At 46.3% G+C, this 27722-nt stretch overlaps 1 protein-coding gene across 3 annotated transcripts in view; it reads left to right on the top strand.

The window, feature by feature from the left end:
* The window catches only part of LOC133109817 (segment polarity protein dishevelled homolog DVL-1-like), a 50622-nt gene extending 24041 nt beyond the window's left edge, over window positions 1–26581 (top strand). The window contains exons 5-17 of one of the 3 annotated variants that reach the window (XM_061219461.1): window positions 11472–11610; window positions 12416–12509; window positions 12691–12760; window positions 13222–13361; window positions 15015–15091; window positions 16326–16393; window positions 16825–16902; window positions 17308–17442; window positions 17861–18028; window positions 18745–18963; window positions 19787–19824; window positions 22245–22282; window positions 24140–24462. In XM_061219461.1, coding sequence (XP_061075445.1) covers window positions 11472–11610; window positions 12416–12509; window positions 12691–12760; window positions 13222–13361; window positions 15015–15091; window positions 16326–16393; window positions 16825–16902; window positions 17308–17442; window positions 17861–18028; window positions 18745–18963; window positions 19787–19824; window positions 22245–22282; window positions 24140–24323 — 1448 coding nt within the window. In that variant the 3' untranslated portion in view covers window positions 24324–24462. Of the gene's footprint in view, window positions 1–11471; window positions 11611–12415; window positions 12510–12690; window positions 12761–13221; window positions 13362–15014; window positions 15092–16325; window positions 16394–16824; window positions 16903–17307; window positions 17443–17860; window positions 18029–18744; window positions 18964–19786; window positions 19825–22244; window positions 22283–24139 lie in introns of all 3 variants that reach the window. The other 2 variants (XM_061219462.1, XM_061219460.1) reach the window with 2 other exon arrangements.
* The last annotated feature ends 1141 nt before the right edge of the window (window positions 26582–27722 follow it).

Below are 27722 nucleotides of genomic sequence, written 5' to 3'. Positions count from 1 at the left end.
ACCGTGCTGACATTTAAATGAAACTTTTAAGATGGCCCATTTTAAGATTTCCCCCTCCATAAATAAGATACGGACCCTAGCGGTCATAAGCAGGTTACCCGGTTAACCGCTTTGAAAATGGGATGGTAACGGTTGACAGAAACTGATGATTGTCACATGCCTAATTTGAACCCAGGTCTGGTGCACTGCTGGATTCTTCTCACAGACACTCTGTATATCATTGCTCCCAGTTACGCTACACTCACACCCCAATGTCTTCACTGGTCCCCCATATCTTTACCTGCTTTACCCACCCCGATAAAGTTACTACTGCAGCTTTTACACTGAAGAGAGGAGAGCGAAAATACAGGGATCTGAATAACACCGAGGGAAAGAAGGGGGAGAGAGATGAAGGGCGTGTGTGAGGTGACAGAAAAATATGGAGTGAGAGAAAGGTGATATGAGGAGGGAGAGAAAGGCAGAGAGCCGGAGAAGTGTGAAAAGGTGTGATGAAAAGAAAAACCTATACGAGCCTGAGAAAGGATGTTGTGGAGAAGTGTGAGGGTATGACAGAGGGAGAGTGATGACAGATTGGAGATGAGTTTGAGGTTGTAACAGGATGTGGGAAACACCTCTCCCTCTCTCCCTCTCTCCCCTGGGTGGGTAGAGGGCTGCAGACTCGCTCTGTTTCAGCCGCTGGGTGACAGGTGACAGGCTACAGAGATGAGGCCCAAAAACACACTTGTCATTTTAGCAGGAGGGCCCAAGAAACTGCTTGATTTGCTCTTTCTGTTTATTTAAGACTCTTCTTTTATTTCTGAGCTGGCCCAAGGTGTGCGTGTGTGCGCGCGTGCGTGTTTTTCTCTTTGTACTCTTGATTTTTTTTTATGTGATTGCTGCAGTGGAGAGAATTTAGGAGACAAAAGCCCACCTTCTCTTGATATGTGGATTATTATAGCAGGTTTTATTTTTTTATTTTACTGCTTGCTTTTGTGAGAGAGATTGTGAGAGATAACTGCAGTGGATTGACATTCAGAGAAAGTCTGATGTCAGCTTTTCTGTGCTACTTTTGAAGGTTTGTTATTTCAACTGCAAACACACACTCCTGCACCAAAGACACATGAATGGTCCCAATCAGCAAAGGTCAAAGGTTAAAAGGCTTGTTCCCCCTCTGTGAGCTCTTCCAAAGCACTAAAGCACTCAAGGCTAAAAATGCTCCAGTGCTTGGTATCCAGTGCAGAATCACTGGATCATTGTGGGAAAAAGCTGTTTGCACTGCACCGATTCTCACAGTTATTACTGAATTCAGTGTGTTTTATGTTGGCCATTTTGTAAACAATTCCAGCTTGGAGTTATACATTGTAAGCCCCTTGAAGGTTTCCTGGGTATAGAGTATGTGGGGGTGTGATCTGAAGTATGTGTGGCTGTGTATTTCAGCATTTCTGCATTTGTGTGTGTGTGTGTGTGTGTGCGTGTGTGTGTGTGTGTGTGTGTGTGTGTGCGTGTGTGTGTGTGTGCGTTTGCGTGTGTGCGTTTGCGTGCGTGCGTGCGCGCGCGTGTGTATGTGTGTGTACGCACATGTTTGTCCGCACTCGTGTGTTCCTGCATCTTTGCATCTTATGCACACACGCAAGGGGAAAGGCCATGAATGTGTGTGTGCTTGCGCAGTGTAGATTTAGATATAAATATACACAAACACAGATAGCTGAAGCGTTGATGTTCATCACTGAGCCAGGTTGTGTTTAGAGGGCTCTTTCAGTACCCTCTCATTACAGGCACCAGAGATGACAGCCGCCATGTTGATTGTATAATAACGCTGTGTATGCACTGAGCTGCTCTCATTAGTGTATGATTTCCTCTTGTAGGAAGAGGAGACTGCGCTAGCTGTTAGTAAATACCACAGAGCTGTGCAGCGTTAGGGCCATTCAGACCCTTTTAAAAACCAACACTGTGTATTTATCTCTCCTTTTGCCAGCCCTGCCCACTCATACCCACCCATCCCAACCCCCACTCCCACCTCCCCCAAATATTACCAGGCTCCCTCATATTTTTGGGAATGGTTTTGATCATACACAGTATGAACCTGGATTCATAATCACCTAATCTCTCATCATTCCCCCTTGTCTTTTTCTTTCTCACACAAACACACAAGCACACGCACACACACACACACACACACACACACACACAGACACACATCAGTATGCACACTGTCATCCCCCTCTCTGTGTGTGTCTCTCTCTCTCACACACACACACACACATCGATATGCGCACACCCCCCCTCTGTGTATGTCTCTCTCACACACACACACACACACACACACACACACACACACATCGATATGCGCACACCCCCCCTCTGTGTATGTCTCTCTCTCACACAGACACACACACACACACACACACACACACACACATCGATATGCACACACACTTGTTCCAGCTCTCCTTCCGGCTGCCTGTCCTGTCGCTACATGTGCCGCTCATTAGCACAGCGCTCATTAATTAGGCTGTCTTAATGAGGAAACGGAGATGGCCATTATTGGCCGGGAACGGGCGTGTGGGTGAAAATGGGCGTGTGGAATGGAGATGTGGAAACCCAGAGTCTGGAGCTTACTACTCGAGCGGAGTGGTGTGTACTGATAACAGTGGAGTGTGCACAGGTGTGTGTGTGTCTGTGTGTGTGTGTGTGTGTGTGTGTGTGTGTGTGTGTGTGTGTGTGTACGCGTGTGTGTGTACGCGTGCGTGTGTGTGCGTGTGTGTGCGCGTGTGCGCGTGTGTGTGCGTGTGTGCGTGTGCGCGTGTGCGCGCGTGCGCGCGTGCGTGTGTGTGTGTGTACGCGCGTGTGTGTGCGTGTGCGTGTGTGTGTGTGTGTGCTCATTAATATGGTACTATATGTGAAACAGATGCTCTGTTATACCGTTGCTGCACTGACTGGCTCCAAACCTCTGTTGCGCTTCTCACTCCTCTCTCAGCAATGCTGATCTGAGATCAGGAGGTGAGGACACATGGAGCCGCCATTTTATCTGCTGAATCTCCCAGGACTGACCTGAGATCAGTATCGCAGAGGAGAGTAGGCATCCAGAGACTGGAGTTGGAACTCGACCAACGCCTGGGTTTGTGTAGAATCTGCCCACGCAGATGTTTTGAGATGTGATCCTCTCACCTGCTCCCAGCTTTCAGGCTGTACACTCAGAGAGCTGAGGTCTCTCACTCTCTGTCTCAGTACATACACTCTGTGAGCACTTTATTAGGTAGACCTGTACACCAGCTCGGTAATGCAAATATCTAATCAGGCAAATGTGACAGCAACTCAATGCGTAAAAGCACGTGGAAATGGTCAAGCGATTCAATTGTTGTTTAGACTAAACATCAGAATGGGGAAGAAATGTGGCTTTGACTGTGGAATGATTGTCTATGCCAAAGGGGGTGGTTTGAGTATCTCCGAAACAGCTGAACTTCTGGGATTTTCACGCACACAGTAGAGTTTACAGAGACTGTTCACAATCTTCCTCAGCAGTGTAATTATATGGTTCTTTGTGTTTGACTAAATGTGACTGAGACTGCTGCAGAAGCACTCCATCCCTGTTCCTCAAATCACAATCCTCGAGGGCTGAGAACTGCTGCTTTTCCACCCTTCCTTTACCTCGGGTGTGAAGACGTCGGGCCAATCGGTAGCAGTTCATGTTCTGTTAATTTTCTGGGATGAAAGAAAAGCCTGGACTGGATCTGGATTTGAGCACCAGGTTTGAGGATTCCTGCTCTACATCATTTCATCAGTTAGTAGGCGCAGTTGATGAGGTCATACATTCAGCTTGTGGCAGACCTGCTATAAAGTAAAGGATTCTGGCTCCTTCAGCACTTTGTGTTCATTCTCCTGGCAGGCCATGGCTGGTGCATCGATGTGGTCATCTGTGTGACTCAGCCCTGATACGGGATGCTGCCAGTGCTGAGGTTATTCTCAGACTATGTACCCACGGCTGTGGAGCCCTTCCTCAGTCCCAGAGATCTGTGCTTGAGAGGACTTTTAGAGAACTGTCTGACTGATGTTGAACTCCATGAAGACCTCTGAACGCCAGGGTATTAACAGCCTCTCGCCTTTGACTTTACTGGTGAGAATAAGCACATATCAGCCCATCACTGGTGCCATGCAGTAGTGGTTTCCCATCCCATTCTGGGGGACTAAGACCTTTATGCTCTTCCCATGATGCTAAACCAGCTGATTCAACAAATCTTTCCCATGACCTTGGTGGTTTGGGATCAAAGACGGGAATCCATGGGTTTCAAGCAAACCCTGGGAGAGCCAAACTGTAAAGTTACTGTTTATTTATCTGCATAAGTAGACCCAGCTCTCCAGCAAAGCCCCAGCAGACCCAGCTCTCCCCCCCCCCCCCCCCCCCCCCCACTAATGATCCGTGAGCTTTCACAACATCATCTCAGCCCCCCAACCTGATTCTGATGGATTGGGGGGAGGGCGATTGGGATTGGCTTCAGGGGAAATTAAGTTAATGTGTCAAAAAGGAAGCCATTTTGTCAGACTGCAAATTAGCTGCATCTCTGACTGAGAGTGGGGTATGGCAGTGAGGTGTGGAACGGGCTAATTATCACCCGAGCGGCCTCTCCTCACCCCCCTCCGCTAGCGGCTATGCCCCTGGCCTGCGCTAGCGCTAATTAACCAAAAGTGGTGGGAAACGGGACCCCCGCGGCTCCCGAGAAGCGGATGAATTCACACGCCAGTTTGCCTTCCTGTCACTGGCGTGAGAAATGTGGTAAAAATAGCAAATGCGGTAACAGAAAAACAAAATGCAAACAAAATGGGGGCTTGTACACGGAGCCGGCTGAATATCTCACAGAGTGCAGTGTTTACACACTTCTTCCAGATGGCTGTGTATGCCTGGCTGAAGAAAAAGGATTACAGCGCATGTAAAATGAATTACAACATTGCTTTATTACTTCAGAAGAACGTTAGCCTCACGAAAAACCAAGACATTATGTGGCTAAATGATTAACTGCTGGAATAAGATGATAGCTTCTAGTAGTGCGTATTATTTTAAAACATAATCTGTATGGGATGTGGGTAAGAGGGTGGGTCTGTCACACAAGCGGTTTGCGCATTGGAAAAGTTGAGTTCTGTGCGAATAGTGTTTATTAAACAAACTTTTAAACTGAGTGGACCATCTGTAATATCGAACATTTGGCTCAATTTTGTGTTCAGCATGAGGGAGTAATTATTGATTCTTCCTGATTACCTTCAGTCAGTACACACATACACACACATACAAACACACACACACACGCACACTTAGGCACATTCATCCACACACACACTTATAGGCAAACATACACGCACACAGACACACACATTCATAGGCACATACATCCACAAACACACACATACATACATACATACACACACACTCATACACTGTACTGGAATGGAATGGAATGGAATGTAATGCACTGATTAGTATGTACTGTAATGTTCAATTTGGGTAATTTAAAAGAGAAAATGTAGGTGAGAAAGGTTTTGCCAGTACACAATTTGTACCCATAGTACCAGTAAAGAGATTGGTGCCCATCAGAGAATAGCTGATGCACCCATGGTAACTAAGGTGGAGATATCTATGATAGAGATATGTGATAGAGAATAGTATGTGAACATCTAATGACAAAGCAGTATGTGTAGAAAGCTAGCTGAGTTTCTGTAAATTAACAGAAATATTGCCACATGAACATAATCAGTTTGTGATTTTCTGTACCAACACTAATCCCTAACATATTGAAATATTATGTAGATAGAAATAGATGGTAAATGATATCACAGGAATCTCAAAGGAAATAATGATGCTATACTGGACAGGGTAATTGGATTGAATGACAGTCGGGTCAGGTGAGAACTTGCTAGTAGTAACACAGAACTCAGTAATACCGTTTGACTTGGGGGTCTGCAAATTAACTGACACTCTATATGGGCTCGCCATGCTAGCCTCTGTGAAAGCCCTCCAGAAAGTTAGAATTGACTTAAAATACTGACAAGGGAATGCAAAAACTTGTTTTGGTGTTGAATCAATGTCAGTACAGTGTACCATTTCTCTGTTGGACCAATATTAACTCTTAAGACTATATTTTATTGTATGGCAACAGAAAACCACCTGAACTAATGGAGAAACTTCTGGAAATAATTGCGGCCTGGTGCAATTTGAATACAGTAGTGGTGGTGAGGGTGATGATAAAATATCATATTTGGCATGGTAAAAGCATCCAGTTTGTATCTCTTTAATACTTTAGAAGGGATAAATAATGCTAATAATAATAGTTATTTAATAAAAAGGTATAGTAATTCAATAATAAATAGGTTTGGCTGCTTGTTCGTGTACAGTGAACAGCCTGTATACTAATCTGTTGAAAGATAACTGACAGGCTGATTGGACTAATAACTTCATTCTGCCTGTTCATTCTGACACTAAATCTGGTAGTTTAAGTATTAAGTAAAGCATTGCGAAATGAACGTGCTTTAATAGTGTACAGTAGCTACTGGTTGCCTACAGTGTAGTCCTTGATCATTTGTTTTGACGAAAAACGACTCAGCTGTTTTGTGGTAAAGTATTTCCATATAAAAGTGTTGTAGACAACAAAGGAACATTGTGCAAGATTGGCTATTAAATAAAATGTGTCACATTAACCACTGACTGGCTGTTTTACGTTTTACTTGCTACAATAAAACGAATAGTTTTAAGCGCCAAGAATTCCTCCCTGTTGCGTTTCAATGGCTTAATTGCAGGATGTATAATGCCATAATTGAAGCGCCGTTGGAAAAATAACCGCTCATACCAGGGGAATGTTAGGGGCTTGTGTATCTATCGGTACCAGCCTGATGCATCTTTCTTTCTAAGATAATTCTCTGAGGATATGGTTTTATCTCCTCAAAACGGGATGTTTGGTGTCTTTCCAAGGCCGTAGCGCAGCATTTGTGTGGGTGTCGAGTATAGGAAACTAGGAGAGGGCAGAAAAAAATGTATAAGATCTCAGTTTCACGGCCGCCGGCGAGCCTTAATCTATAAATCACCTGTTGGCACGAGCACCTGCGGCGGAGGTTGATCTTTCCTGTTCACAGTCCGTGACATCCCTGCGCGCTACCGAGGCGCGCTCCCGAGGCTGGCGAAACGAAACGGCAGTATGCTATTGGTCTGAAAGTCGGAGCTGATTCCTAGTGTGGGCGAGCGATGGGTGGCGGGGCACCCGAGCACGCTCCCGAGCCTGTGGGTGAGATCAGATTTTAAGCGCAGCGCTTCAGCATAATTGTAGACTCCGCGTTGTAGACTTCGTTTGAGGTAAGACTGACTTTGTTTCCACGAACTGTGATGTTTCATAGATTCATATGCAATAGTGAGGAGACCGCAAATGTCGGGATATTTCATATGAAGTGAGTGTTGTTTGTTTTAAGCATAGGCTGTGTGCTGCTTGGTGAAGAATGAGAGCGTGTTTTATCCGGGTTATTAATACGGCATACTACGGGCTAAGTGGGATAAAATACTTTTATGATTCGCGATTACATTGGAATGACATGATTCGCGTAAATAGGCTAGTAAACTTGACTATTTAACATCGTCCACTGTCATTGTATTAACCCGTTGCACAATGTAGTAGTGCAGTAGTTTGGAAGGATGTCCGTTTTTGTCCGGCCAGATGTCCGTTTTGTTGTTGTTGTAGTTGTTGTTGTTTTTTCTTCTTTTTTTTTTGTTTGTTTACGGGACAGACATATATCTCATTGTATAACACCATAAGAGGATTTTCTGAGGTTTTCTGAATTAATAATGTTTTGTACTGAAATGACATTAGAATTAATATGCATTATGTTCGGTTCATAAGCGCCCCACCCCCGTGGCCCACAACTGTGGGAGACCTTTATAAACTATATTAACATCAGTGGCAATTGTGCTGACTCGATATTACCGTACTGATGTATTACAATATAGGCTATAGGCTAGCTATATAAGTACAAAGTGCAGCACTGTCCTGAACACCAATTAGCCTAAATATGGCTCATCTACCAGTTGTCCTATGAAAAAGTGTCGTTATGTGACATCGACTGCTGATTCTGCATTTTTGCTACTTAAACACTTCTGGCTTTATAAATTACTTTTAATTAGTTTGTGAAGATTAATTCTATCGTTTCATCAGTACCAAAGCGCTTATTCCAGAGGCACTGTCACAAGCATTTACAGTAATTGCAGATAAGGAAATTTAAAATAAATTACTAAAATTGGACTGTTAAAGAGTTAAGGCCGGCATTGAAGTTGACCCTGCGCTTCTGAAACCCCAACTGACTGCATTAGTGCGGGGTAGCATAACTAATAGCCTATGGATTTCCAAGAGCATGTGTGAAAAAAATAATAATGTTGAACTACACAAGGGTAATTGTCCAAAATGAATATGCCTATTTTCGAATATTGTTATAAAGCATTAGTAGTCCACTTATAACTATGCAAAATGCTGTTTTAGTGTTTCCAACCGACACTATTAACGAATGTATTGTCTTCCTTCGGTTTGGATATAGACTACTGGCTCTGTAGCCTATGCTATTTGACACAATCTGACGGTTATACGTTTGAATCTCAGGTGTGGCACTACTGTTATGCCCTTGAGCAAGGAAGGTGCTTCATCTAAATTGCATCAGTAGTTATCAGTATAAGGCATTATGGAAACTGCAATATGTTGGTCAGTAGGGAAGTTGTAACGGTCATCTTGCTCAGATTCTTTTTCTCATTCAAAATCAATGCAAATCTTAACCGGTTTCATGAAACAGGATTCTGGGCTTTCCTTTACGAAACACACCGACGTTTGTAAAAAGAAAAGCGGCTGAAACTTCTGCTATTCGACTTTTTTTTCTAAGCCAGCGCTTCCAGAACAATGGAAAATACTTGATTTGTGTAGAACGTGTCAGAGGCGCAATTAACGACTGAACTCCCACAATGCAACAATTACATGTTCAGTCTGCTTTCAATGGCATAGGCTCTACGCAACAGTATATTGCGAGTTCATTTGTGTTCCTTTGTTCTGTAGTATGTCAGAGTAAATAAATGGCTATTGGCTGGCAGATTGTAGCTTTCTTTAAAAACTGGGCAAATCAGACCTATGCTCCTAAGCCAGGTACTTAGCATGAATAGCTTCAGGAAATATGCATTAAATATGGGCATGCAGATTTGATGTGCCTTGCCGTGGATAGAGGTGTCATACGAGAAAATAAATGGTCAAATGTAATGCCTGGTTTTAGCCTGTACATGGGTTCCTAATGCAAATTTTTGCTTTTCCCCGTAGAATAGAAATGGGTATGATGAAATGCCATTGAATCTCGACCAAAACGGGACAGTTATTTTTTGTTCAAAATGGCTGTGTTAGCCCTTGAATGGCTTTATGCTGTTACAAGCCTCCACAAATGAATATGATTTATTGAGCACTTCCAAAGCGACTCTGTTGCTGTGTCTGCAATATTTTTTTTCCTAATAAATGGCTCTACTTGACAGTGTTCTGCCCACTTATTGAGTTGCATTACCGGATAAATCCAAGTGCATTCTCAGTCTTTTGGACGTATACCAGCTGTGTCCAGATTTGAATGAATGATTTTGCAAAGCAGCCATTTTCTCTGTTTAAATGAACCACGTTTCCAAAATCCATTTGGATGAGAAAGAAAGGATTGAATGCAAATGAGTGCGTTACACCTCCTCTCTCTCTCCCTGTCATTATCTCCCTCCTTCTCCCTCTCCTTCTCCCACTGCCCCTCTCTTTCTCTTCCTGTTGTCGTTGTAGATGAGAGCAGGAGCCGTGGTCTGACCAGTGGGTGCTGGCCTGTTCTCTGCATGGTCGTAATGAACGGCAGAGCGATTATGAGCGCAGGGGACATGAGTGAGCTGTGTGTCGGATGTGTGCTTTACAGCTGAGCTATTAAGAGGACTACTGCTGCTCACACATCTGTGTGCGTGCGTGAGTGTGTGTGTGTGTGTGTGTCCGGGTGTGTGTGTGTGTGTGTGTGTGTGTGCGCGCGCGCCCGTGTGTGTACGGCCTTTGCTGTTGTGTTTCAAACATGCTGGGATGGGATCGTTCATGCCTGTGTGTGTCTGAGCAGCCCTCAGTGACTGCAGTGAGTGTGTGTGCGGACAGTTCATTGTAGGACAGCGGGGGGGGCGGGAGGTGGGGAAAAATGGGTACCCCCACACTTTTGGAGTGTTTCGGCCGCCCCCGGAGACCCCACGCCCAGCAGGGCTCCCAGCGACATCACCGCCTTGTCAGAGCCTTCCAGCCAATCCGGTGCCACCCCGAGGCGCAGCCACGCCCACGGAGCTGTACGTACGGGAGCGGGGAGGCGGGGTGTGTGTGACAGGTCTGCTTTCAGAGGGCCCGGGACACGAGTGCTCTCAGCTGTCATCACTCAGAGGGGATCAGCTCACAGGGAGAGAACAAGCCCCAGTGGACCCGCTGTTTTCCTTTCTCCATCTCTACATGCTTTTAAATATTTAATATCAAACTCAAGGAGAAATGGGTAGAGCTGAAAACCCATTTTTCATTTGATGTAGCATTTAAAAAAATTTTTTATGTGTAATATAATCCCTATCCCTTTCGAGACAAGTCCCTCATATCTCTCCCTCTCTCTATACCCTGGCCTTTTTACTAAATCTCTTCCTCTGTATATCTTTCCACTTTAATATATTCTCAGGATTTACTTCATTGCTCTCCTTTGATGAAGGTTTTTAGAGTGTAGGGAGCTTTTTTCCTTAGTTATAATTTCACAATTTCAGATAGGCTATATTTAATAGTAGAATGAATATTAGACAGATAGTTGGTGTTTGTTTGAGAATAAATTCCTGGGAGGGTGTCTAGTTGGACAAAGTGAGAATGCACATCAGTTTCCACATCCATGGATTTTACTTACTGATACAATTAAATAGAGGGCTATTTAACCTTTCTTGTGTAAGATGTCCAGCATCATCCATTTTTTCTGTTACCTGCTAGTTTGGCCTGCCAGCCTTTCTCTTCTAGATCTAGGCTGTGTTCAGAATGGCTCCCTTTACACTATATAGTCCCCTATTTAGGGGATCAGCCATTTTGTTGGGTGTCAAAATCTTCGGTATCAAATTTGACACCCCAAGTCAGTGGTCCACTGTTTTTTGTTTCCTCCTTAAAATCAGCAGCCTTTTGCGACTCAGGTTACCAGGTGAGTTGAGTTAACTGTGTAGTCAACTGTTCTAACAGATGAATTAAGATTAAGAGTAACAACGGAAACCAGCAGACCCAAATGTTGGGTAAACTACTCGATCACCAGACAGATTCTCTTTTAGTCTCTTTTGACCACTGTGTAGATTTCCCTATGTAGTGTATAGGGAGGGAGTAAATGAGTGAGCCATTCCGAGCACAGCCCCTAGTCTTGCAGTGTTGGGGGAGCCTTGAGCTGGGCGAGTCGGGTCCGATGGCGTTGTGCTGTGTGCTCGCCCGCAGTCCCCCGGGTGAACGGCCATTCCAAGACGGAGCGCCCGGCCCGCGACTCGGCCATGGGCTGCGACAGCGCCTCCATGATGAGCAGCGAGCTCGAGTCCAGCTCCTTCATCGACAGCGAGGAAGAGGAGGACGCCAGCAGGTGAGAGCCGTGTCCCCCGTTCGCCTAAAACCGCCTACAGGGTGGCCTATTGCAGCAGTCATCAAATCCGGCTCTCCAATCCGAATCCAGCCCTGGCTCTTTTCCCCCAGCACCTTTAGTGCTACTTATTGGCCCGAGTGTCTTCGGGCCTGACTCCCAGGTAAAGGGAGGGTGGAAAAGCAACAGTTTTTGGCCCTCAAGGACCATGATTTGATGACCCCTGCCCTAGTGGCAGGGTGTTTGACTGGCAACAGTAGAGTTGCTGGTTTGAGCATGTAGGGATGCTGACCTGCATCTGGAGAGATGAAGTTGTTTCCCCAAATGCAAGACTGCCATTTGGTCCTTGAGCAACTCCCTTTTCCCTAAAAACTGCTCCAGAGGCTTTACCCCTGTTCTTGCCCCACTTGCGACTATTCACTCTTGGCATTCCTTCCAGGATTTCCTTGCAAAGAACAACATGTTCTCAGTGGATCTCCCCTGGTTAAATAAAGGATTAAATAAAGTTAGGAAGTACAGAGGATAATGTTAACTTAAAACGTGATTAGGTAGCTCATTCCGCCATGGTTAGATCCAGATGAAATCTTGTTTGCGTGTAAACGAGGCTGATCTGGTTTGCGTGTAAACGGGGCTGATCTGGTTTGTGTGTAAACGGGGCTGATCTGAATTGTGTGTAAACGGGGCTGATCTGGATTGTGTGTAAACGGGGCTGATCTGGATTGTGTGTAAACGGGGCTGATCTGGATTGTGTGTAAACGGGGCTGATCTGGATTGTGTGTAAACGGGGCTGGTGTTCGCTCCCCCTCAGGCTGAGCAGCTCCACGGAGCAGAGCTCGTCCTCCCAGCTCATGAGGAGACACAAACGACGCCGTCGGCGACACAAAGTGCCCAAAATCGACCGGGTGAGTTTCACCAGGCCTCGTTTCTGACACGCTCACCTCACCATGCAGACTGTTGTCCACTGGTGTAATGGTGTTTGGTGGGCGAATGCGTTCAGCTGGCTTTGTCTTTGTTTATTGGTGGATGTGAGACTGTGTTTGGTCGGGTTGTTTAAATCTCTCCTTCCGTCCCTTCCCTCTGCAGTCCTCTTCGTTCAGCAGTATTACAGACTCCACCATGAGCCTCAACATCATCACAGTCACCCTCAACATGGGTAAGGCCTGGGTGTGCCCCTGTGACCCTGACCAACCCAAACACTGACCCCAACCGCAGCACCAACCTCAACCCCAACCCCAACCCTTTACCACAACCCTAAACCTAATGTTAACATTAACCCCAACCCTTTACCACAACCCTAAACCTAATGTTAACATCAACCCCAACCCTTTACCACAACCCTAAACCTAATGTTAACATCAACCCCAACCCTTTACCACAACCCTAAACCTAATGTTAACATCAACCCCAACCCTTTACCACAACCCTAAACCTAATGTAAATGTCAACCCCAACCCTTTACCACAACCCTAAACCTAATGTAAATGTCAACCCTAACCCCAACCCAAATGTCAATGTCAAACCCTAATGCCATTTACCCCAACCCCACCCTGGTGCGGTCAGACGGTGCCCTGGTCTCTGCAGCTCTACGGTGCTGATCTCTCCTCTCTCTCACAGAGAAGTACAACTTCCTGGGCATCAGCATTGTGGGGCAGAGTAACGACCGGGGGGATGGTGGGATCTACATCGGCTCCATCATGAAGGGGGGTGCCGTGGCGGCCGACGGGAGGATCGAACCGGGGGACATGCTGCTCCAGGTGAGCCCGGGGAGGCTGTCCACCGCCCTCCATTTTGTGCTGTTCGGAGACACAACTGCACTCCGTAACAGTGTGTGTACTAAATTACACTATAATAAGAACAGACTTTTAGGACTAGCTGTTGAGTCATGTGTGCTTAAATATGAATGAGTTTGAAAGACCACAGCGACTCTTTCGGGCCAAAACCCCGTTTTCTCAGCCGAGACAAATAACTTTTTCTGTCCACATCCACACCATGAATCTCTCTCCCGTCTCAACTTCATTAAGTTTGGAGTTTACCTGTCTCTCTTCATCTTGATAATGTCCCTGCTGATGTATTTACTGGCCGTTTGATGAATGTTTTAATATGAGCTGCAGGCCCCTGCTCTGCTGGATCCGTGTGCACTGGGTATTGGGGCGTTCTTCAGTGAAAGCCCAGTGAAATACCGCCTCTGCGGCAGAAACCCGTACGCGGGAGGGCTGAGTAAACTAACGGTGGCTGTGAGCAGAATTGTGATGCCGTTGGGCCTGGTTTTACATGTCATCTGTGAAATGTGAAATCTTGATTTGCACAGTGCTGTGCAGAAGCCTGAGGCACCCCAGAGGAGCTGTGGAGAGTTCTCCAGTATGTTTGGAGCAACCTGCCAGACGATTTTCTTATAAAGCAGCGAGACGGTTTACCAAAGCGTGAAACTGACGCAGTGCTAACGGTGAAGGGTGGTCACAACAAATATGGATTTGATGTAGTTTTTAACCGTTCGCTGCTCTTTATAGTACATTTTTCAGTATGTAGAAACTACATTTCGTTATGCATAACGTCATTTTTTTTGCCTCAGATTTGCATAGTACTGTACGTTTGGGTGCCTTGCCAGGACCTCACTCAGTTATCTTTAAATAAATAAAACTACATAAATAAAAGAGGAAGCCCAACCCTGCATCTGGCGGGGAGGGTGTGTGGATGAGGATGAGTCCCGATGTGGAAATCCACACGCTCTCCTCGCCGCATCTCTCCACAAAGCTGCTTAAAGTAATGCAGCGGGTTTATCTGCCAGCAGGGCTATGATACCGCGCTAAAGCGATTAGGCCGCATAAGCCAGAGGTGCAGAACGCTGGTGGGTTTTTCAGATGAAGAAGATGTTTCTCTTTCATATGGCTCTCTGGAAACGCGCTGTGGGGGGACACGTGCGCACGGATCAGGTGCCTCGGGGGCCGCTAATCTGCACGAAATGCCGGCGTAAATGCAATTTGGTTCGGATTAAAGTTAATCCGCGGGGGAGGTTCCGCGCGGTAACGTAGCGACATCGTGAATAGGTTTACCATTATCTCCCGCTTCCTCCGTAAGCACGGGAAATCCACGTAACAGCTGTTTACGCACACGCAAGAAGTGTCTCTGTGCTCTGCTCTCAGAGTCAGGAGCACCTGTGGTGTGGTTGTTGAAATGCAAAAGCCAGGGAATTATTTTTCATTCATCATACAAAGCACATGCATTGCAGACAGTGGTAAATGTATGAATTTTAGTTTATTTTCCTTTATGCCAGTGTATCGGAGCTACACTCTGAAACAAAAGGTGTTTGAACTGCAGTTTTAATGAGATCGAGTTGGTAAGACTGCTGTGGGCTGGAGGATCTGCTTGGGAGCCACCGCAGGGCCTGACTGAGCCGTTCTAACACACAGGTGAATGACGTGAACTTCGAGAACATGAGCAACGACGATGCCGTCAGGATCCTCAGGGAGATCGTCTCTAAGACCGGGTATGTGACATCAGCCGCCAGCCGCTCCAGGAGCCTCCCCATTGGAGGACTGAGCCTGGGCTGTGCCACTAGCTCTGTGTGAGGAGGGGTCTGTCAGCTAGCTTTGTTCCACGAGGGGTCAGATGATTTAACCCTCTAAGGTGTGAGGTCACAAGTATCTGATTAGAATGTTCTTAACTGAACATTCTAATGCTGATGCTAACCTAAACTCTCTAACAAGAGCTATCTTATGATTGTAAGGGGGCGGGAATCAAAGAGGAGCCAAGGTGCAGTCTGTAGAGGTTACTGCTGGAGTCACTCCTACATGCTACACACTTGCAGAGAGAACGTGTCCTCAGTGAGAGACACAGCTCATTGGTGCCAGCTCACCTGTCTCACTGTGCTGTGTAGGGGAACTAGGGCAGCAACCGCAAGGTTGTGGGTTCAGTTCCCAGGCTGGACACTGCCCTAGAACCCTTCAGCTCGGCATCAACCCTTCACTGCTTCTGTAGAATGTCCAGTTGTGTAAATGTATTCCACGAAATAGAATGTATGCCGTGTACATTGTCTGCTAAATACTTATATTGTTACTTATTATCGTACTGTACTGTGGGAAAGGCACGTTTTAGCAGGGCTGCTCCAGAACACAGGCTGGGGTAGGATAACTGTGAGAGGCACAACTGCGGATTACAAATTAGGGGGAAATGGGGAGTAATATTGCGTGTTGCTAAAAATAACCTTATTTGCAATTTCCTGACAAGCAGAATAGGCTGGCCCTTTAAGAGTGACCATATAAGGAAGCATGTGGCAGGCAGTCTGTGGGGCTGTACCTATGATGCTATGGGGGCAGCTGGCTAATGAGTTTCAGTGGGAGCTGGGTGCGGTAGAGTAGAAAAGAGAGGGCCCTCGTTACTGCCCGCCATACCTCTATAGCCTATAGTCTCTCTCTTGTGTAGCCATGGCAATACGCCGTGCTAACTGCTTTGTACCTCTAACAGCAGGGCTGCAGGTGTGAATGTGGGGTCACATGGGCAGGTTAGTTGCCTAGACAACCGGCTGGGTTCCTGCAGTAGGGTGCTGTATGTACATAATGACCCAGTAGGACGAATGGCATATGGAGCTGTATGTATAAGGACCCAGTAGGATGTATGGGACAGGGACTAATTGGCGAGCCTGAGTGGGGATGTCAGGGTGGATAAATAGCATGTTAGCCAGTGGAGGGGCTGACAGTCTGTGTCTGTATCTGTCCCCACAGTCCAATCAGTCTGACAGTAGCCAAGTGCTGGGACCCCTCTCCCCGCAGTTACTTCACCATCCCCCGAGGTAAGAGCACACACACACACACACACACGCACGCACACACTCACGCGCACACACACACACACACACACACACACACACACACACACACACACACACACATATGCACGCACGCATGTGCACATACGCGCACGCGCACAAAAACTGCTGAGGCAGGCAGATTCACATGGGCTGAGACGCCCATTCCCCCTGACGCACACACTCACTCTTTGTCTTGCTCTCACAGACACACACATTGTTCCTCCCACAGCCTGACCCACAAACACACATTCCCCTTACCCATAATGCTTCAGTCTCCTTGAGGAAAGAGAATTGTGTTTTAATAGGCTGTGCCTCGTATTGTGTGCCTCCTACTGTTTTAATAGGATGTACTTGTGTGTATTCCTTTGTGTGTGTGTGTGTGTGTGTGTGTGTGTGTATATTTGTGTATTCAGCTGAGCCTGTGAGACCCATCGACCCTGCAGCCTGGATCTCTCACACGACGGCACTGACTGGCTCCTACCCGCAGTACGGTACAGTCACCCACCCCTAATCCGGCACAACAACACAGCCAGGGCAGAGTCTCTAGCACAGTAACAGAGTACACTGCAAAAACTTAAGACTTAAAATCTTCTTTTGAAGATTCTTGCCAAATAAGACAAAAAGATTGCCAGTGAGGTGAGAGTTTAACTTATTTCACAATTTGCCAATGGGGTAAGATGATTTCACTTAAAAAGTCAGTTAAAACAAGCTAATATTGTCATCTTGAGAGGAAAAAAAGTCTAAAACAATTGTTAAAACAGACGTTTTGGCAGTGTAATTCGCTGTAATCCAGAACATTGAGCTCTTCCCACTGGAGTAGGCCTGTATCTGAGAACACACTCTGGGACTCCTCTTCACCCCCCCCCCCCCACCCCATCCCCCTCTTTATCCCTCAGAGTTTGACGACCTGCCGCTGTCAGTCAGCAAGACGGACATGGCCACCATCGTCAAGGTGATGCAGCTGCCGGATTCGGGCCTGGAGATCAGAGACAGGATGTGGCTGAAGATCACCATCTCCAATGCCATTATTGGTTAGAACCGGCCGAGTGGGATACTGTGTATGCTTCACTGTGGCCCAAATGTGCATTAGTGAACACTGAACATATTACAAAACCATACAAGAGTTTAATATTAAGTGACGTTAATGTTGCCGTTGGCTAGTGTTCACTTTGTTACCTCCAGGTTGAACATGGGAATGAACATTGGAACAGTTCAACAGAAAGCATACAGTGCCCTCAAAAAAGCATGGGTGAAATGAGTGAAATGAGCTATTTTTGCTCAACATTTTCTGTGTTTTTGTGGACTGGCTACTCGCGGGTGGAGAGGGGTAGAGGGGGTGGTGTAATACCTGGTTTACCTGTCCTCAGGTGCGGACGTGGTGGACTGGCTGTACTCGCGGGTGGAGAGGGGTAGAGGGGGTGGTGTAATACCTGGTTTACCTGTCCTCAGGTGCGGACGTGGTGGACTGGCTGTACTCGCGGGTGGAGGGCTTTAAGGACCGGCGGGATGCGCGGAAGTATGCCAGCAGCCTGCTGAAACACGGCTACCTGAGACACACCGTCAACAAGATCACCTTCTCCGAGCAGTGCTACTACACCTTCGGAGACCTGTGCCAAAGTACTGCCCCCGTCCTCAATAAGCACCTCGCTACTGCTAACCGTGTTTCCGCTGTTTCCAGTAATACTGCAGATCTGAATAGCATCTCCTAGCTACTGCTAACCGTGTTACTGCTGTTTCCAGTAATACTGCAGATCTGAATAGCATCTCCTAGCTACTGCTAACAGTGTTACCGCTGTTTCCAGTAATACTGAAGATCTGAATAGCATCTCCTAGCTACTGCTAACCGTGTTACCGCTGTTTCCAGTAATACTGCAGATCTGAATAGCATCTCCTAGCTACTGCTAACCGTGTTACCGCTGTTTCCAGTAATACTGCAGATCTGAATAGCATCTCCTAGCTACTGCTAACCGTGTTACCGCTGTTTCCAGTAATACTGCAGATCTGAATAGCATCTCCTAGCTACTGCTAACAGTGATAGCGCTAGTTCCAGTAATACTCGACACCTGAATAGTAGCTCCTCGCTACTGCTAACAATGTTGGCAGTACTTCTAGTAAGGTCCGAATAGCCTCTCCTAGCTTCTGCTAACACTGTTAGTGCTAGTTCAATAAATGTTGAAGATCTACGATGCTTTGTTTTAGATGCCTTTCCTAGTTACTGCTAACAGCAATAGCGCTAGTTCCAGGTGCTCGTTCCAGGAATAGTGAAGGCCTGAATATCTGTGCGGCGTTGCTTTGCTTTGTTTAACCCCTCTGTGTCCTGCCTCGCCTGTCAGACATGGCGTCCCTGAATCTGAACGAAGGCTCCAGTGGAGGCGGCTCGGAGCAGGACACCCTGGCCCCCTTACCCCCACCTGCCACCAACCCCTGGCCCCTGGGGGGGCAGCCGTTCCCCTACCCAACCTTCCCCAGCGCCCCGCCTGGCTTCCCCCCGGGGTACTCAGACCCCTGCCACAGCTTCCACAGTGGGAGTGCAGGGAGCCAGCAGAGTGAGGGTGAGTGTGGGGGGGTGTGAGGGTTTGGTATTTAACACTCTTGCTTCTGTCGCCACAGGACTTCTGTTTCCTTTGCCCAATGAATTCCTGATACAGCCTCAAAATCTCAGAATCACTGCCGGTTGAAATTAGCTTGGAAGATTTTCATATTGTACAACATTGAAGAACAAACCTTGTGGCTGATGTTAATGTTTGCAGGTTTTTGTAGGTCAGGGTTAGAAGAGGTTTGTTTGAGGTCTCAATACCTGGTAACTGCCTCTGTCTGTAGTTGTTCCCTCGGGGTTCTGTTCCATTGCTGCAATCTCTGAAAGAATGGCGAATAAGACTCATCACGCTATATTTTTGACATTATGTCATATTCGTGAGCATAGCTGCTCGACGGGAGGCAGAATTTATGAGTTCACTCAAGGTGCAGAGAGAAATTTGGTCTGAACTCTCAGTCATAACATGGAGATCATGATTAATATTGCTTTGAGCTCCTCCCACCTCTCTCATTGGCTGAGGATCACCAATGAGAATTTAGGTGAGAGGTCTAATCCAGATGATGTCATTTCTGTCATAATGAGGGAACACCCATCACTGCAGGGAATGAGCTGGTGAGGTCATCAAGGGCGTTGTTTTCTTTTAGAACAGTCAAAGTTGACAGTTTAATCAGCGGTTTTCATCCATAACCTGTGATATATGTTATAGAATAAAGATGATGATCTTGTTTTAGAGTACATGCTACAACATATTCATTGACATCCAGACAGTATTTTGAATTGTAGTCTTTTATATACGGCACATAACCATATGTATAAAAGTGTTTTTGTTTTTATTTCAGATGTTAAAATTCAAAGTTCAGCAGTGTTTGATTCCATGGTAAAGCGCAGTTAGGCAAATGCTGATGTCTGTGCGTTCGCTGGGTCCCCAATCCACCTGAAACCTGCCTCCAGCACTGAAATGCCTCTGTGTCTTTGCCTTTTTGTCTCTGTTTTAAAATAAGGTCAATCTCAGGTGACAACATTCAATGAAAATGTGTGGGTACAGCTACCCTGTCTGAAATGAGTGAATCTCTTCTGTCAATTTGGTTAAAGGGTGATTGTCACAGCATTGCTGTTTACCATGGATACACACAAAGACCAGCTCTCTGTGTGTATCAGGAACAGCTATGACAAAAGAGCTATAAAAAAAACTTCAAATATACAGGGGGCCCCAAACCGAACAGACAAACAGGCTCAACAACTGAAACTTTACTGGGGCTAGTGATTTGTCAGGTGGATTGGTGGAAATACGTGCTTGATTTTATTTATTTATTTATTTTTGGCTGTGGCTGGAAGAAGCAGCCCAAGACACCGTGCCTCCCTCACTCTCTGAGTGACTGAGCGGCTCCTGCAGTACACATGTCTCACCACTAGAGGCAGCAGGAATCATTATATGCAATGAGAATGTTGTAGCTTAATTCTTGTTTAAATTCCAACTTTTGAAATGTGTTTTTATATTTTAACGGACAACCAGGATCTCTGGGGTTTGTTTTTTAATATAGTATCAAGCTAAATAATGAGAAATACTGTAATCTGAAAAATGGTTCCGATTGAAGCGTTTGATCATATTCGTTACGGTCCTCAGTTTGCCTTTTTAAAAGTGGGCTGGTTATATCTTTAGATTTGTGCCAGATTATTAGCCATCTGCAAAAAGATTTCAGCTGTTAATCTTAATCTTTACACGCAATATGAGTGTGTAAATTGACAGGCAGTCAGACAGGCAAGACGGACGATCACTGATAAATGGCTCAGACAGGCAGTAATAGACGACCTGTCGGGAGCACTAAGTGTTATGGGGATGCAGCTGCCACCGCGCTGCACGTCACACCAGACTTAAACCCTCCTGTTTGGCTGCCCGTCCTCCACCCGCCCTCTCGCCCCATTTCACAGCATCGCCTCCACCAGTCTCTCTCTCTCTCCCTCTCTCTCCCTCTCTCCCTCCGTCTCTCTCCCTCCTCCTCCCATCCTGTGAGGCCGTACTGTGCTGTGGGTTGCTATTTGTGGTTCTGTGTGGAGCTGGTCTGTTTCCACTGCTTACGGTGTTTTGGGGAAGTGATGCGTGATTACGGGCAGGCCTGGGTCAAATACGTCGTTTATATTTTTATTTTTTTATTCAAATACTTTTCCGTGCCTCACTGAGCGTGTCTGCCTTCTTATCCGCTTGGCCGGCCCACTTGCGCCAGGCAAGATCGATCGAGCGCAGAAAAGTATTTGAATCCAAGACAGTGACGCATTTGACCCGGGTCTGATTGGGGGTGGCCGTGGCGACTGTGGATATGTAGGCGAGCCCTGATCAGAGCACCATGACTCACAGCATGCCCGCGTGCTTCTGCCATCCCACTGATGAACATGCTGTTATGGCTGCAGGTTCAGTGTTACCCCTCATAATGTCCGCAGATTATGGACACAGGCTTTTATAGTATGGGATGTCGGTGTAAATGTGTGCATGTGTGTTTGCACGAGTGTATTCATGTGTGCGGGTGTGCAATGGCTTGTGTATGTGTACATGTGTGTGCACAGTTGTGTGTGTGCTTGTGTGCTTGTGTGACTGTTTGACTGTGTGACTGTTTGACTGTGTGACTGTGTGACTGTGTGACTGTGTGACTGTTTGACTGTGTGTGACTCTGTGTGACTCTGTGTGACTCTGTGTGACTCTGTGTGATTGTGTGTGTGTGTATGTGTGTGTGCACGAGCTGCAGGGCTCTGTGTGTGTGTGTTTGTTAGTATGTGTGCAAGTAGTGAATGAGTGTGCACTGCGGGTTGAGTGAGTGTGTGTGTGTGTGTGTGAGTGTGTGTGTGTAGTGTGTGTGCACTGTGGGTTGAGTGAGTGAGTGTGTGTGTGAGGGTGTCTAATTGTGTGTGTGTGTGTGAGAGTGTGTCTAATTGTGTGTGTGTGTGTGAGTGAGTATGCGCTTCAGGGTGAGAGAGTGTGTGTATGTGAGTGTGTCTAATTGTGTGTGTGTGTGTGTGTGTGTGTGTGTGTGTGTGTGTGTGAGTGAGTATGCGCTGCAGGGTGAGAGTGTGTGTGAGTGTGAGTGTGTGTGTGTGTGAGAGCGTGCGCGTGTGTGTGTGTGAGTGAGTGAGTGTACGCTGCAGGGTGAGTGTGTGTGTGAGTGTGAGTGTGTGTGTGTGTGTGAGAGCGTGTGTGAGTGAGTGAGTGTACGCTGCAGGGTGAGTGTGTGTGTGAGTGTAGCTGAGTGTGCGCTGCAGGGCTGTGTGTAACTGTATTATTTCCTCTGTTTCTGCTGGCAATGGCAGACTGATGGAGGAGGTAATCCCAGGGACAGGGGGATCCGGTAAGGCCGCCTCCCTCCCTCTCTCCCCCTCTCTCTCTCTCTCTCCCTCTCTCTCTTTCTCTCTCTCTGTCTCTCTGCCTCTCTTTCTGTCTGTCTCTCATTTTCTCATTCTCGCTCTTTCTCTCCTCCCTTTCTCTCTACTTCTTATCTAATTCTCACCCTCCCTCTCTCTCTGTCTCTCATTCTCTCGCTCTTTCTCTCTCCTGCCTTTTCTCTGTCTCTCTCTTCTCGGTTTTTCTTTCTTGACGAATTATACCAGCTATTCCCCGCCCCTCCCCACTGCTTCAGACATTTCTCCCATCGACCCACCGCCCCATTACCCCCCACTGTGCACCCCTCCTCTCTCTCTCTGTCTCTGCGCATGTTTGATGGCGTGGTATCGTTTCGACCGGCAAAGGGGTGAGCTTTTTTCAGTCAGGAGGAACATTCCCCCTCTGGGGAACCCTGTCACCCCAGTCTCTGAGCCACCATACCGGAACCTCCACACCTCCACCTGCCGTTGGGTCTGTGAATTACAGGGTTTATATTAGTTTATACTGTGTGTACAGCACTGTAGATTAGTTCTCTTTCTCAGTGTGTTGATGGTGTTCGATGTCTTGTGCTTGTGGCAGTTTGAGGTGTAAGTGGAGTACCTTTAAGTGTGATGGGTGTGAAATTTTGATATCTGGTACAGTTGCAAACTGTTACGTGGGCAGATTTTGAAAAAGGAGAACGCCTGTCTTGTCTAACATTTGATATGTTGTAAATGTCTTTGGGCTCTGTGGTTCTGTTGTGGTCGGACAACCGTGGTTGTGGAGCTCACCTCACACCAGAACCTCTTCTCAGTCGAGACTGGCAGGACCTCATGCTTTATGTGCAAAACATCACAGTATACAGTTTGACCAGACCTCTCTGTTAAGCCTTTATGCAGTTTGAATGCTGTTGTTTTTAATTATGTTTTTCTTTGTGTTTTTTTCTTGATAAATTAGGCTCTGACTGTGTCATTAGAGGCTGTGAAACATGTGTTCTGTCCTGTCACTGAGTGTCATGGCAGTTACAGAGTATTTTACGGTCACTTGGCAACTGTACAGGCAGCGGTTACTGTTGCCAGGTACAGTGACGAGATTGTCAGTAATGCGCACGTTTGTGAAAGAGCGTGTCCGTAACGTGACCACTTGCCCATGCAATAAAGAGTTTGTCCATAACACGCCCATTTGTCTGTGTGTCTGTAATGTGGCCATTTGTCAGTGTGTCTGTAATGTGGCCATTTGTCAGTGTGTCTGTAATGTGGCCATTTGTTAGTGTGTGTCCGTAACTTGACCCTTTCCCCATGCAGTGAAGAGTATGGCCATAACACACCCATTTGTCAGAGTGTATCCGTAATGTGCTCGTTTGTCAGTGTGTCCATAACACGCCCATTTATCAGTGTGGCCATAACACGCCCGTTTGTCAGTGTGTCCATAACACGCCCGTTTGTCAGTGTGTCCATAACGCGCCCGTTTGTCAGTGTGTCCATAACGTGCCCGTTTGTCAGAGTGTGTCCATAACACACCCGTTTGTCAGTGTGTCCATACTGCGCCCGTTTGTCAGAGTGTGTCCATAACACGCCCGTTTGTCCGTGTGTCCATACTGCGCCCGTTTGTCAGTGTGTCCATAACGCTCCCGTTTGTCAGTGTGTCCATAACGCGCCGTTTGTCAGTGTGTCCATAATGCACACGTTTGTCAGTGTGTCCATAACGCGGCCGTTTGTCAGTGTGTCCATGATGCACACGTTTGTCAGAGTGTGTACATAACGCTCCCGTTTGTCAGAGTGTGTCCATAACGTGGCCGTTTGTCAGAGTGTGTCCATAACGCGCCTGTTTGTCGCTCTCCTCACAGGCAGCCGAAGCAGCAGCTCAAACCCCAGTGCCGGGAAAGGCCGACGCCCCTCCCCGCGAGAGAAGGACCGCAAGTCGACGGGCAGCGGGGGCAGCGAATCAGAGCTGGGCACTCGGGGAGGGAGGCGGAGCGAGAGGTCAGCCAGCCAGATGAGCCACCGCAGCCACGCCCACTCGACTCGTAGCCACGCTCACTCCTCCCACAGTCACGCTCACTCCTCCCACAGTCATGCCCACTCAGCACACAGCCACACCCACTCTGGCTACAGCCACGGGCACTCCCACCGGAGCCACGCCCCCTCCCACCGGAGCCACGCCCACTCCACCCACCGGAGCCACGCCTCTTTCTCCTACAGTCACGCCCCGTTTACCCAGCCCGGCCACGCCTCCTGCACTCACAGCGAGCGAAGCCACGCCTCCTCCTACGGCCCCCCGGGGCTGCCCCCCCCTTACAGCCTGGCCCGATTGGCCCCCAAGCCTCCGTCCAGCTGCGGCCCCCCAGGGGCCCCACCGGTGCGCGAGCTGGCCGCCGTCCCCCCGGAGCTCACCGCCAGCCGCCAGTCCTTCCAGCACGCCATGGGAAACCCCTGTGAGTTCTTTGTTGACATCATGTGACTGGGCGCGGCCTTTCTTTAACAGGACTGCTCTGCTGCTTGTCCCCTCCAGCCCCACCTGCCCTTGGACATAGCTATGACCCCACCACCTGTCCTCGAAGGCACCTATGATACCCCACTCCTACTGTTTTTCAATATAGCAGTTTCCTCTCCGCACATTCAACCCTAAAGTGTCAAATCTAGGACAGATACGGGACCACACAGCTGGGTCATAATGGGCCTGCTCTGCGGGCCTTCTGACTGGCCCAGGTCTGGATCTCAATCCCCAGACCTGGAACTACACTGCCCCACCCACCTGGAGCTCTGACGAAACTACATTTCCCAGAATGCTCAGACCCTCCCCCCAGTTACACCAGAGGTCAGCCAAAAAAATTGGCATAGATCTGGGTTCAAATGCAAGGTAAACTTGAAAAGAAAAACTCAAGACTGTTTGCTTTTTTTTTGCCAATACAGGAAGGATCAATCCTAAGACTGAGGTCAGAGAGAAGTGTGTTGTAATTAGCTTTTTAAAAGATGCATTGTGGCCATAAACAAATGTTTGAAAACAGGGTGGCATTGTTCCTGCTTCCAACGAACAACTGGAGTCTTTAAGAAAATACTAAAAAGAAATATTGGGGAATGCCTTTGTATTTATTGTAGTGTTACAGTTGCTGTGTCAAATGTTTTCTCTCTGTGTATTGATTCAGACACAGGTGGACTGACCAGACAATCAGACAGTTCCCCATTGTGGGTCTGTATCCTGGTGCTAGCGGAGATTCCCCCAGGTCACATCCTGTTACAGGTTAAAGGTCACATCCTGTCATGTCGTGAGCCTAAAGTATAGCCTCTGCTACAAAGTGTTTCCTTTTGAACAAAATAATTCACACAGTTCGTGTCTTTTATCAAGGTAATGTGTATACTTTCTGGCTCAGTCTGCCTCAGAACAATTCAGCGTGCTACCGCATGGCTTTAACACATTGATATTTCTCTGACTGCAAATCCCAAACTAACAAGTCTAGTGTTGGCCTAAAGCTTTATACTGTCCATCACTGGGGCTTTGTTTAAGTGAAACCACAAAGACAACAACCAAAGCCGCACGTCTCTGTGTCTCCCTGTGCACCATTTAAAGTAAATCTACTCAACGGGCCAGTTCAATCTTCCTGTGCTGGGGCTTGTCCTGGGCTTCGAACAATGGTTTTAAAACTTTAAAAATGTTTTTATTGTACATACAACTTTTGTTTTTATTTATGTCAATGACTGCCAAATTCTGTTGTTCTCAAAGTGGCAAGAAAAGGTAACTTGAAGTGTATTGCTCGAAGGTACGGGCAAGCCTCAAAACAGGAAGTTTGAACAGCCTTGTAGTAATGTAGGAGAGCATGATGAGAGGTTTCCACTTGGCCATTGTTAAATATTTTCCTTATAAATGACATTTTGAAATAGTGAGCGATCGTGAAACGCCACGCACAACAGACTGCCCCGTAGGAAAGCATTGTGTGAGCACTTTTTAGAACGTCTCACTGTCCCCTTTGCTATGAAGCACTGTTTGCCATCAGAAGTGTCTGAATTCCTCTTTTCCTCAAAAGTTGAAGAGGCTTAAAAAAAGTTATGTACAGTATAAATATATTGTAAATATATGAGAAATATATATGTACAAAGACATGGTCTGGCAGTTTTTGTAAACTGATACATTGTAAATGTATACATTGAAAGTGGTGTTTGAATATGCTTTCATTTGGAGAATTTTTTTTTTTCTTTGTCACTGAACTATGTTTTTTAAAAGTGCCAGATTGTTCTGCATTTCCTCATGTTAACTGTTCTTTATTCAAAGAATAAAAACAACATGAACTGTGTACAGTGATGTCTACTGGACGTTCATGCCACGTGTTCAGATGATGTTTGCCAGGAAACCACTGTACCTTCTCTGGGTGGGGGCGGGGGTGGGGTTTTGCTCACAATTATAAGCTATTCTTTTCATTTTGGAAAGTTTGTGGGCATTTAGTAGCTACCAAAACACCCACACACCCTCAATGTTACCTGAACGTTCTCAGGACTCCACTTACAGAAGTTGATTTATTTTACAGACTTAATGCTGCCATCTAGGGGAATATTACAGTAACAACATTCCAAGGAGTTATGGAATGACACATGAAAGGCACATGAAACCGACATTAAGCTGGTGGCATAGCTTTGAACAATCAAATATAATACAGACATAATCTATAAATGATAATACAATTTATAAATGTATTTTTATCAAATCTATTTTTGTCTCCCCCCTAAAATGTATTAATTTCATAAATGTAAGTAGCTGATAATTTTGCATGGAGGCTTGGGGGAAACTTGCATGCCTGGTAATCATGGTAAATCTTGATAATCGTGTTAGCCTTTATATGCTTAAGCATGCATTCAGAAAATAGTTTTGACCAGGAAACTTAGAATACATTAAAAAATAAATAACATTTTTAAACAGCATTACATGAGTTTTAACAAATAGAGTAAATGGTTGACAAGAATATTTTTATGTGCATTATACAATTACCAACAAACAGATTTTATGCAACATATTTTAAACATTTTAATCATTCACATACAAAGTTAAAAATACTTCTGTGCAGAAGTCTTAGGCACCCTAGACCTTTGTTATATATATATGTTTCTTTTTTTGTGTGTGTTAGTATAAAAGAACACATTTGAGATTTCCAAATATTAATTTTCCAAAAAAAATTATTTTTGTATTTAATTTAAAAATGTACTTGATCAAGGCTGTCTGAGATCAGAAGCAAGGTGCCAACAAAAGTCTGCAGAAGAACTGTGGCAAGTTCTCCAACATGCTCCGAACGACCTCCCTGCTGATTGTCTTAGCCAACCATGTCCTGCAGTTCTATATCTCAGAGAAGTGATGCAGTTTTAACGCCGATGGGTGGTCACAAAAAATATCAGAAGCAAATATCATCATAATCCAACCAATCAATATTATTGAGAATTCGAAAT

The sequence above is a fragment of the Conger conger genome, chromosome 14 (assembly GCF_963514075.1).
Source record: "Conger conger chromosome 14, fConCon1.1, whole genome shotgun sequence".
Taxonomy (NCBI): Eukaryota; Metazoa; Chordata; class Actinopteri; order Anguilliformes; family Congridae; genus Conger; species Conger conger.
The sequence above is the reverse complement of the archived record's forward strand: the minus strand, read 5'-3'. Positions and strand labels throughout refer to the sequence as shown.